This window comes from Centrocercus urophasianus, unplaced genomic scaffold (assembly GCF_019232065.1).
Source record: "Centrocercus urophasianus isolate 14NV4802_14NV808 unplaced genomic scaffold, USGS_Curo_1.0 seq_771, whole genome shotgun sequence".
In the NCBI taxonomy this organism is placed as follows: Eukaryota; Metazoa; Chordata; class Aves; order Galliformes; family Phasianidae; genus Centrocercus; species Centrocercus urophasianus.
Genome location: NW_024885390.1, coordinates 1,757 through 12,335, shown reverse-complemented (window position 1 = coordinate 12,335; position 10,579 = coordinate 1,757). Strand labels below are relative to the sequence as shown.

Below are 10,579 nucleotides of genomic sequence, written 5' to 3'. Positions count from 1 at the left end.
TGTGGGGCTGAGCATCACCCTGTGGGGCTGAGCATCACCCTATGGGGCTGAGCATCACGCTGTGGGGCTGAGCATCACGACGTGGGGCTGAGCATCACGCTGTGGGGCTGAGCATCACCCTATGGGGCTGAGCATCACGCTGTGGGGCTGGCTGACCCCCACGCAGCCATGGGGCAATAAAAACCTTTTTAGGGTGGGTTCGGTTGTTTTTCTTTTGACTTTTTTTTTTCTTCCTTTCCCTTTTTTTTTTTAATGGAAAAAAGCCCCTCAGCAGCGGCCGTGGAAGGAAGAAACCCCACAGCCACAGCAGAACCCAGCGGGGAGGGGGGGGGGGACGAGGGGGAGCAGGGGACCCCCGAGCCCACGGGCGACGTCCTGCTGTGGGGCTGCCCCATAGCGGCCAGCAGTCCTGCGGCTCCACGCGCCGATCCCACAGCGTCTCTGCAGCCAGGCGGCCGCGTGCCGGGGGGGGGGGGGGGGCAGAGGGAGGCCCTGGCGCTACGGGGAGCCGTGGGGCCGGCTGTGGTTGCCCCCCTGCGTCACGAGGCTCCCCGGCTCCGTGGCGGCGCCGTCGGCCGTGGGGCCGCGTGGGGTGACGACGGCGGCGGCGCTTTGGGTGCCGTCGGCCGCGAGGAGCTGCGGGGCCGGGATGCGGGGCGGCGCCAAACCCAGAGCCCCCAAGGCTGGGATTTTCCGCAGCATCTCCTCCCTGAGGCGGTCGCTGGGGTTCCTGGGGCTCTGGGGGCCGCGCGGCGCCCGGGGGTCGGCGCCGATGTCGGCGGTGAGGTTGGTGTAGAGCGGGCGCAGCTGCTTGGCCAGCAGGCTGTAGCTCAGCGAGTTCATGCCGTCCTGCGTCCACGTGCGCTGCGTGCGGATCAGCAGGTCGAACCTGGGCGCCCGGCGGGGAGGGGGGGGCTGAAATAACGGCCGGCGGCCCCACGGCGGCCCCCCGTCGCCGCCCCTCCTCACCTGTGCGGATTCTCCTCGTTGCCTTTGTCGCTTTTGTGCTTCACCATTTTGTAGTGGCCGACGGAGACGGGCGGGCGGGCGATCTTCATCCCGGCCAGGCGCACCCTGCGATGTGGGGTTTTCCCCCCCCGCCCCCCCAAACCCGACCCCATAAACGTCACCGCGGCCCCACGGGCGGCGCCGGGGCGAAGCTGCGGCCCCCCGCTGCGCTCCTACCTGGTGGCGATGTCGTCGTCCTCGCCGCCCCAACCCCAATATTCGTTGGGGAACCCGTTGATTTTCATGTACTGATCCGGGGTGAGAGCGGAGACCCCCCCAAAGTACTGCGGGTACGGCAGGCTGGGGGGACAGAGAGGATTTGGGGCTGGGGGGAGGCCTTAAAGGTCGTGGGGCTGTGGGATGGTTGGGTTGGGAGGGTCCTGAAAGGTTACAGAACGTTGGGATCACAGCACGGTTGGGTTGGGAGGGTCCTGAAAGATCACAGAAGAATGGGATCATGGAATGGTTGGGTTGGAAGGGTCCTTAAATATCATGGAATAATGGGATCATGGAATGATTGAGTTTGGGAAGGTCCTTAAAGGTCACAGAACAATGGGATCAAAGCAGGGTTGGGTTGGAAGGGTCCTAAAAGGTTACAGAACCATGGGATCATGGAATGGTTGGGTTGAGAGCGACCCTAAAGATCAAAGAACCACAGACTGACAGCACAGTTGGGTTGGGAGGGTCCTGAAAGATCACAGAACCATTGAATCGTGGAATGTTTGGGTTGGGAAGGTCCTAAAAGACCATAGAAGAATGGGATCATGGAACAGTTGGGTTGGAAGGGTCCTTAAAGGTCACAGAACAACAGGATCATGGAATGGTTGGGTTGGAAGGGATCTTAAAGATCCCAGAAGCATTGAATCACGGAATGGTTGGGTTGAGAGCGACCCTAAAGATCAAAGAAGCACAGGATCACAGCAGGGTCGGGTTGGAAGGGTCCTTAAAGGTTACAGAACCATGGGATCATGGAATGGTTGGGTTGGGAAGGTCCTAAAAGACCATAGAAGAATGGAATCATGGAACAGTTGGGTCGGAAGGGTCCTAAAAGACCACAGAACATTGGGGTCACAGCAGGGTCGGGTTGGAAGGGTCCTAAAAGGTTACAGAACCATGGGATCATGGAATGGTTGGGTTGAGAGGGTCCTGAAAGATCATAGAATAACGGGATCATGGAATGGTTGGGTTGAAAGGGTCCTAAAAGATCATGAAATAATGGGATCACAGCATGGTTGGGTTGGAAGGGTCCTTAAAGGTCACAGAACAACGGGATCATGGAATGGTTGGGGTGGGAAGGTCCTAAAAGGTTACAGAACCATTGAATCATGGAATGGTTGGGTTGGAAGGGTCCTTAAAGATCATGGAATAATGGGATCATGGAATGATTGGGTTGGGAAGGTCCTTAAAGGTCACAGAACAACAGGATCAAAGCAGAGTTGGGTTGGGAAGGTCCTTAAAGGTTACAGAACCATGGGATCACGGAACGGTTGGGTCGAGAGGGTCCTAAAAGATCACAGAACATTGGGGTCACAGCAGGGTGGGTCGGAAGGGTCCCTGCAGGTCGCAGCAACGCTCACCTGTACCCGAATTTATTCATGGCGACGGAGACGTGTTTGGGGTTCCAGGGGTCGCAGGTGTAGAGGTTGTGGTCGTTCTCGGGGATGAGGTCGACGTCGTGCAGGAAGAGGCAATCCCACTCCTCGTCCTTCAGCGCCTCCTTCACCCCCACGTTCAGCAGCTTGGCGCGGTTGAAGGTGCCGTTCCCCGCCTGGGGGCCGAGAGGAGGAGGGACGGGGTGAGCAATGGGGCGGCCCCACCTCAAGGGGGCGGGGGAGGCGGCCCTGCGATGAGCAGCGGCCCGGCAACAATATGGGGCGGCCCTACAATAAAGATCATGGGGCGGCCCTACAATAACATGGGGTGACCCTATAATAACACAGGAGGACCCTACAACATCATGGGGCGACCCTACAATAACATGGGGTGACCCTACAGTAAAGATCATGGGGTGGCCCTACAGTAACATGGGGCGGCCCTACAATAAGGATTATGGGGCAACCCTACAACACCATGGGGTGACCCTACAATATCATGGGGTGACCCTACAATATCATGGGGTGACCCTACAATAACATGGGGAGACCCGACAATAACATGGGATGACCCTACAATAAAGATCATGGGGCAACCCTACAACACCATGGGGTGACCCTATAATAACACAGGATGACCCTACAACATCATGGGGCGGCCCTACAATAAAGATCATGAGGTGACCCTACAATAACATGGGGCGGCCCTACAATATCATAGGGCGAATCTGCAATACAATGGGGCGACCTTACAACATCATGGGGCGACCCTACAATAAAGATCATGGGGCGGCCCTACAATACCATGGGGCAGCCCTACAATATCATGGGGTGACCCTACAATAACATGGGGCGGCCCTATAATATCATGGCGCGGCCCTACAATATCATGGGGTGACCCTACAATAAGGATCATGGGGCAACCCTACAACACCATGGGATGACCCTATAATAACACAGGATGACCCTACAACATCATGGGGCGGCCCTACAATAAAGATCATGAGGTGACCCTACAATATCATGGGGTGACCCTACAATAAGGATCATGGGGCAGCCCTACAACCCCACGGGGCAGCAGTAACCTCACGCCACCGCTGGGGGGCGACATCGCGCAGCCCCCCCCACCAGCAGGGGCTCCAGGCGGCCCTACGGACAGCCGAGGAAGCGCAGCGCAGCGCCGGCAGGGCGCCCCCACCTGGTGCACCACGTAGATGCCGTAGTGCAGCTGCTGGCGCTGCAGGAAGGGGTGCAGGTAGTAGAGCAGGTGGCCCAGGTGCGTCTCGCGGTTGCGGTGCGGGACGATGACGGCGGTGCGGGAACGAGGCTCGCAGGTTTGGGGCCGGTAGCGACCGCCGGGCTGCACCGCAGGGTTCTTGGCCTGGATCTGCTCCAGGGTGGGCACCCGGCTGAAGGTCACCGTCAGGGGGCCGACTGTGGGGGCAGGGAGGGGGGAGGGAGCCAATGGGGACCGGTGGAGTCACGGGGGCCTTCGTTACCCCAAATCCAGTGGGGCCTATGGGGTCCCAACCACCCTGTAGTCAAGGGCACCAACTGGGCCCTGGGGTCCCAACCACCCCAAATCCAATAACCCCAGTTGGGTCACGGGGGTCCCAACCACCCCGTATCCAGTGGCCCCAATTGGGTCATGGGGGTCCCAACCACCCCATACTTCATGACACCAACTGGGTCGTGTAGATCCCCAATCACCCCATCACCAATGGCACCCAACTGAGCCACCAGGATCCCAACCACCCCATAATCAATGGATCCAACTGAGCCACTGGGGTCCCAACCACCCCATATCCAACGGCACCCAACCAGGCCCTGGGGGTCCCACTCGCCCCACAACCAACGGCACAAACAGCTCCTATCTCCCCCCGCCTGACGCCCCGTGACCCCACGCGTGACCCCACCCTCTGACCTCTGACCCCCCTCCCCCCCACTCACGGAGGAGGGGTGAGCGCTGCGGGCAGTAGGGCAGCGGCTCGGCGGGGTCCCTCAGGGCTCCTTGGGGCAGCAGCCGGCTGAGGTTGGCGTAAACGTCGTGAGTGCGGGAATAATCCACGGCGGGGGGGGGAAGAACGACCGAAAAGAGCCGTGAGGTTCCGGAACCCCCCCAAAGAAAAATAAGCGACGAAAGCGAACTGGCAGCCGATCAGCAAGGCCAGAGAGCACGGCCGCTCCAACAGCCGCCGCAGCATCGCGGGGTGGCGGTGGGGGGGGCACCGGGGCGAGGCCCCCCCGGTGGGTGCAGACGCGGCCCCCCAGCGGTCAGCGCCGCCCGGCGGCCGCCATCTTGGCTGGGGGGGGGGGGGGGGGGAGGGGAGGGGCGGGGCTTAAAGGGGCGGGATTTGATTGGGCGGTGATTGGGGCGTAGAGGGTGAGTTGGCCTGTAGTAGGAGGGGATTGAAGGGGGAGGGATTTTGATTGGGCGATGCGCAGAAGATGGGCGGGGGTAGTAAGAGGGGCTCGAGGAGGGCGGGATTTGATTGGGCGGTGCTTTGGAAAGGGGCGTGGTTTAGTGGGTGGGTTAGCTTGCAGCGAGTGGGGCTTAAAGGGGGCGGGGACAGAGGGGGTAAGAAGGACGGGAGGGGAAATGTGGGAAGAGCGTGGGGTGGAGGAGGAGGACAAGGCGGGTAAATGGTGGGGAAAGTGCGGGGCCGCCAGGGGCACCGAGTGGGGACAGAACGGAGACTTCCGACCCCCCCCGTTACCACAGCAACGGAGCGCCTCACCTCTGCCCCGCCCCCTTCCGGTGACGTAGCAAGAAGTAGGCTCTCTGATTGGTCGGTGTGCTGCTCGCGGACCGGAAGTGCCGGAGTGGCGGGGGGGGGTTAACGCCATGATGGCGGCGGCTGCAGAGCGGTGCAGCCGGGATCCGTGCGGCGCGCTCTGCCCGCTGCTCGCCTACCTCAGCGTGGGCTACGCCGACTACGCCGTGCTCGCCCACGTCCTGCCGCAGCCCGCGCTGCGAGCCAGGTGCCAAAGGGAGGAGCCGGGGCTGTGGGGCGCCCTATGGGGGGGCAGCGAGGCCTGTGGCGGGGTGTGGGGTCTGCGGGGGCACCGGGACCCCCTCAGCTTCGTGGCTCCTTGCGGGGCTCGGCCCTGCGGGATCCTCCAGTGGGCTGCGGGGACGCCCTGGGTGCCGCCATGGGGAGCTCGGGGTCCTGGGGGGCCCATGGGGTGCAGGGTTCTCTCCTGCATCCGCGGGGCCCGGTGGCTGTGGTGTCCGCACGGGGCTCGGGGTCCGTGGGGCACCGCGTCTATGGGGTCTCGGTGGGGCTCTGGGCGCTGTGTCTATGGGATCCCCGAGGCTGCATGGGATTCGCAGGTCTTTGGGATCCCCGCAGCGATCCGGGGCCGTGGGGCAGTGATTGTGCAGGGGCCCTGCGGGGCTCTGGGTGCTGGGGGTCACCGTGTGCCCCCCACCCTTCAGCCCATGGTGCCCCATCCACGCAGTGACGTTCAACCTCCTGGTGCTTCTGCTTCTGGCCTCCCACACCCGCGCCGTCTTTGCCGACCCCGGTGAGTGCCACCCAAACTTACGTTCATAGGGGTCCCCCCCCATTTATTGATATGGGGGTCCCAATAAAGCAAGCATTCACCCCACTCCCAACCCCCAGGTGTGGTTCCCCTTCCCGGCACCGCCATCGACTTCTCAGACCTGCACCCAACGGAGCGGGTGAGCCCCTGGGGGCTGCTGCTATGGGGTGGGGGCCCTACACCGAGTGCTGCCCCATTCCTTCCCCCCTTCCCCCAGGACTCGGATGAGTGGACGCTGTGCAGTCGCTGTGAGGCGTATCGGCCTCCCCGTGCCCAGCACTGCCGCGTGTGCCACCGCTGCGTGCGCCGCATGGACCACCACTGCCCCTGGTGGGTGTCTGGGCGTCCCCCCCCCCCCCTCATTAGGACACCCCCAGACCCCAAAGGATGGGGACAGCAGACGCGGAGGTGTCCTCAGCCCCGTTTGTCTGCAGGATAAATAACTGCATCGGGGAACTGAACCAGAAATACTTCATCCAGTTCCTCTTTTACACGGGTAAGTTGTGGGATGTGGGGCTCGACCCCAGAGCTCAGCCCTACAGCTGTGGGTTCCCTGCTCGCCCCACACCAGGCCTGACCAGCGCCTACGCGGCGGGGTTGGTGTTGGCTGCGTGGTTGGGACCATCAGGAGGAGACGGCGCCGAAAACCGCATCCAGACGTGAGTGTGGGGCAATGTGGGGCACCGGGGGCCGCCCCACATCGGCCCTCAGCCCCACTGCTGTCCCACAGCACTCACTGCGTCGTGCTGCTGCTGGAGTCCCTCCTGTTTGGCGTTTTTGTCACCGTTGTGTTTTATGATCAGGTCGGTGCGGAGGTGTGGGGCGGGCAGGAGGCTGTATGTGGGGCGGGCGGTGACGTCTGTGTCCCCAACCCCATAGGTGGTGTCCATCCTCACGGAGCAGCCCCACAAGCGGGGCTCGAAGGAGGCGCGTGGGGGACGAGCGTGGGCAGCAGCGCTGCAGGAGGTGTTTGGGGCGGGCTGTGTGCTCAGCTGGCTCTGCCCCTGCAGCCCCCCATCCCGCCCCACATACGGCCTCCTGCCCCACGGCGACGTCTGAGCCCCATGGAATGGCTGGGGGAGGGGGGGTGTTGGTGCCCAAGGGGTGCTGATGCCCCAAAGTTTGGGTACCCAGGAGAGGTTCTGAGAGCCCAGCTCTGCGTTCAGGGGGTCCGGCCCCAAAGTTTGGCCACCTCCTAGAGGTGCTGGGGCATCCGTGGGTCCGTGCTCAGGGGGTCTTGCCCCACAGATCAGGCGCCCCATAGATTGAGGTCCAGGGGGTCTCAGCCCTCCAAGTCCAGGCACCCCAACACCCCACAGAGGTTCAGGGATGGCCCCGATTCGTGACGCTGTGTGGCACCAAGGAGGGGGGGGCACCCAACCAACCCCTCTGCACCCGGTGTTGGTGGTGCCGTGGGGGGGATCGGCGATCGGCTCAGCCCCACTGCGCACAGGGGGGGCGCAATGACCCCAGAGCAGAGAGCAGAGAACCATAAATAGCTTTAAATAACCCCCCGCCCCCCAGGAGGCGCACAGAGGGGGGGTTGTGGGGGCGCCCCGAGGCCAGCCCAGGGCCGAGCCCCCCGGCAGGGGCTGAGGTAGACACGACGAACCCAATAAACGCGCGGCTACGGCCGGCGCCGCCGCAGGATCTCCAGAATCTCCGCCTTCTGTCTCTCCCACGCCGCCGCTGCCGCTTTTCGGGGCACGAAGAAGCTGTATTTCAATCGGGGCGGCCGCTTCTCGTCCACCACCAAAGCCTGCAGCACCAGCGGCTCCAGCAGCGGCCCCCGGCCCGCCAGCACCTCGGGGACGGCCGTGGCACCGCTGTAGCGCAGCGTCGCGGCGCCCGGCAGCGTCACCGTGTGCTCTGATGGCACCAGGACGAAGCCGCCGTTGAGCAGAGCTTGGCCGGAGGGCTTCCGCAGCGCCAGGTAGACGCTGTCGCCGTGGGCGCCGTGCGGGGAGCCCTGCCGGACCAGGAGGTGCGTGGCGCCCGCCGGGATGGTGATCACGTCGTTGTAGCCGTAGCTGCGGGGCGATTGGAGGGGAAGGGGGGGGTTAGAAGAGCTGGGGGTGGGGATTGGAGGGTGGATGTGGGGCCAGGAGGGGAAATGGAGGGGATAAATGCGTCGAGAGGGGACGGAGGGGCAGCGAAGAGGAAAGTGGAGCCAGGAGGAGCGGTGGAGGGGATGGTGGGGTTGCGGTGGTGATGGAGGGGACAAATGGGTCGGAAGGGGGGATAGAGAGGATGTTGGAGGGGAGATCGGGGCCAGGGAGGGTGATGGAGGAGGTGGCAGAACCGGGAGAGGGGACGGTAGGGTTGGAAAACGAGGTGGAGGGGATGGGGGGGGGAAACTGGGGCCAGGAGGGGCGACGGAGAGGGGATGGCAGAGCCAGCAGGGGGGATGGCGGGGGACGGGAGAAGAGATGGAGAGGGTGGGGGGTTGTGAGGAGGGCGCGGGGCTGCAAGGAGCAACGGGGGCTTCTGCGGGGTCGGAGGGGCCGCGGGAAGGGAGCCCCGCCACCCATGGGTGCCCCCGCGCCCTGCGCGCTCACCGGGGCGCGGCGAAGGAGCCGGACACCTTGGTGCAGCCGGAGCCGTCGCCGCCGCACCGCATGCATTTGTCGAACTTCTTCTTGGAGCCGATGACGCGGTCGCAGCCGGTGGGGACGCAGCGGCCCCTGACGCAAACGCCGCCGCCCTCCGCCGAGCACGGCGTCCCGTCCGCGACCTGCGGCACGGAGCGGCGCGGCGTCGGCACGGAGCGGCGCCGCGGGGGGCGGAAGGGCCGGAGGGGGGAAACTCACCCGCGGCCGCAGCACGTGGTAAACGCCCAGGCTGCGGGACTGGCACGTCAGTTTGCAGCGGTCCTCCTCGGCCACGCCGCCGTACCGAGGCTCCCAATCGGCCACCGCCGGCAGCGCCGCCGAAACGACGCGGTGGTTGTAGGCCGCGCATTGCTCCTCCCGGAACGCGGCGGGGGCTGGGGGCGAACGGGGCGCGTTAGCGACCGCGGGCGGCCCGGAGCTCCGCGCTGCGCCCCGCCGCTCGGCGCCACTCACCGCTGCGGCCGGGGCAATCCTGCGCCTTGCAGGAGCGGAAGCGGAGTCGCTCCCCGCGGCAGAAGCGGCCGCCGTTGAGCGGCGCGGGCCGGGAGCAGAAGCGGTGCGAGGAGCTGACGCCGCCGCCGCAGCTGCGGGAACAGGCGCTCCACGGAGCCCACGGCCCCCAGGCGCCGTCCACGGGGATCTGGGGGGAGAAACACCGTGAACCCAACGCCGGGATCCATCTATGGGGAGCTATGGGGAAAAGCACGCTGTGAACCCGACACCGGGACCCATCCGTGGGGAAAAAACACCAAAAATACCCAAACCGGGGTCCGTCTGTGGGGATCTGTGGGAAAAACCGCCCCACGCCCCCAACGCCGGGATTTATCCATGGGGAAAAGCAGGCCGTGAACCCAACGCCGCGATCTGCCCGCAGCTCCTAGGGGAAAACCCCCCCACGAGCCCCACGCTGGGGTCAAACCGCGGGTTCCGCAAGGAAAAACCACCCCGTGCGCCCAACGCCGGGACCCCCCCCGCAGCGACCCGCGGGGCAAAACCGCACCGCCGAGCTCCGACTCCGAGCCGACCCGCAGCGCTCACCCGCAGCCGCTCCGCGGTGCCCGCGTCCACGCACTCCCCGCTGGCGCACGCCCGTCCCGGCGCGCACGGCGTGCCGTCAGCCCACGGGAAATGCTTGCTTTGGCAAACCGCTCTCCCTCCGACGAGGCCGCTGCACCACAGAGCGGCGCAGGGCGGCCGCACGTCCCCGCAGTGCCGCGACTCGGGGCCGAACGCCAGCTGGCATTGCCGATCCGCCGGATACGCCGCGCCGGGCAGCGCCGCCGGCAGCCGGAGCCACTCGGTGGGTTTGTCCGAAAGGCAGCGACCTGCGAGGAGGAGGCGGCGCTGAGCCCCGCAGCGGGGACGGGGCAGAGCCGAGCGGACGTCCCCAAAGCGACGGGACGAGGTGAGGCCGTACCGTGGCCGTCGTCCAGGAAGTCGGTGAGGAAGCGGGCGCTGCACGGGGACCACATCTCGCCCGGCGGCACCGAACCCAGCACCGGCGCCATCACGCGGCGCGAGGAGCCGGCGGGGCCGTTGAGCTCCACGCAGCGCTGCGAGTCGTCGTGCGGCATGTTGAGAACGTGGCCTGGGGAGGAACGGGGTCAGAAGGGGGGGCGGCGGGGGGTCTTTGGGGCGCCCCATTGGGGGCTGTGGGTGGCGGAGGTGGGGAGCGACTGCAGGGTGCCTTGAGATTTTGGGGAGCTCGTGGGGCTGCGGAGACTTGGGGACGCTTCGAGGGCCTTTTTGGAGGACGGTTTGGAGGTGGGGTGGGGGATGTGTGGAGCGAACTTTGGAGAGGTTTGGGGACCTTTGGGGGGG

At 65.1% G+C, this 10,579-nt stretch overlaps 3 protein-coding genes across 3 annotated transcripts in view; 1 reads left to right on the top strand and 2 right to left on the bottom strand.

Moving 5' to 3' along the window:
- Nucleotides 1-203: 203 nt before the first annotated feature.
- LOC122171026 (beta-1,4-galactosyltransferase 3-like) lies at nucleotides 204-4,834 on the bottom strand. The gene is given in 7 exon segments (XM_042838351.1): nucleotides 204-889; nucleotides 970-1,074; nucleotides 1,186-1,308; nucleotides 2,586-2,776; nucleotides 3,799-4,034; nucleotides 4,551-4,677; nucleotides 4,679-4,834. Coding segments are annotated over 7 exon segments (1,299 nt in total). The 5' UTR covers nucleotides 4,805-4,834; the 3' UTR covers nucleotides 204-498.
- Nucleotides 4,835-5,445: 611 nt separating this feature from the next.
- LOC122171028 (palmitoyltransferase ZDHHC3-like) lies at nucleotides 5,446-7,549 on the top strand. Its single transcript, XM_042838353.1, has 8 exons — nucleotides 5,446-5,582; nucleotides 6,040-6,128; nucleotides 6,227-6,285; nucleotides 6,364-6,476; nucleotides 6,581-6,642; nucleotides 6,718-6,805; nucleotides 6,877-6,949; nucleotides 7,026-7,549. The coding sequence occupies exons 1-8, from the start codon at nucleotides 5,446-5,448 to the stop codon at nucleotides 7,203-7,205; spliced, it is 801 nt and encodes a 266-aa protein (XP_042694287.1). The 3' UTR covers nucleotides 7,206-7,549.
- Nucleotides 7,550-7,572: 23 nt separating this feature from the next.
- The window catches only part of ADAMTS4 (ADAM metallopeptidase with thrombospondin type 1 motif 4), a gene marked incomplete at its 5' end in the record, with an annotated part of 4,721 nt that continues 1,714 nt past the window's right edge, over nucleotides 7,573-10,579 (bottom strand). Inside the window, 6 exons of the mRNA XM_042838352.1 lie at nucleotides 7,573-8,176; nucleotides 8,705-8,880; nucleotides 8,957-9,132; nucleotides 9,212-9,398; nucleotides 9,797-10,083; nucleotides 10,176-10,346. Of these exons, the coding sequence (XP_042694286.1) occupies nucleotides 7,774-8,176; nucleotides 8,705-8,880; nucleotides 8,957-9,132; nucleotides 9,212-9,398; nucleotides 9,797-10,083; nucleotides 10,176-10,346 (1,400 nt within the window). The remainder of the gene's footprint in view (nucleotides 8,177-8,704; nucleotides 8,881-8,956; nucleotides 9,133-9,211; nucleotides 9,399-9,796; nucleotides 10,084-10,175; nucleotides 10,347-10,579) is intronic.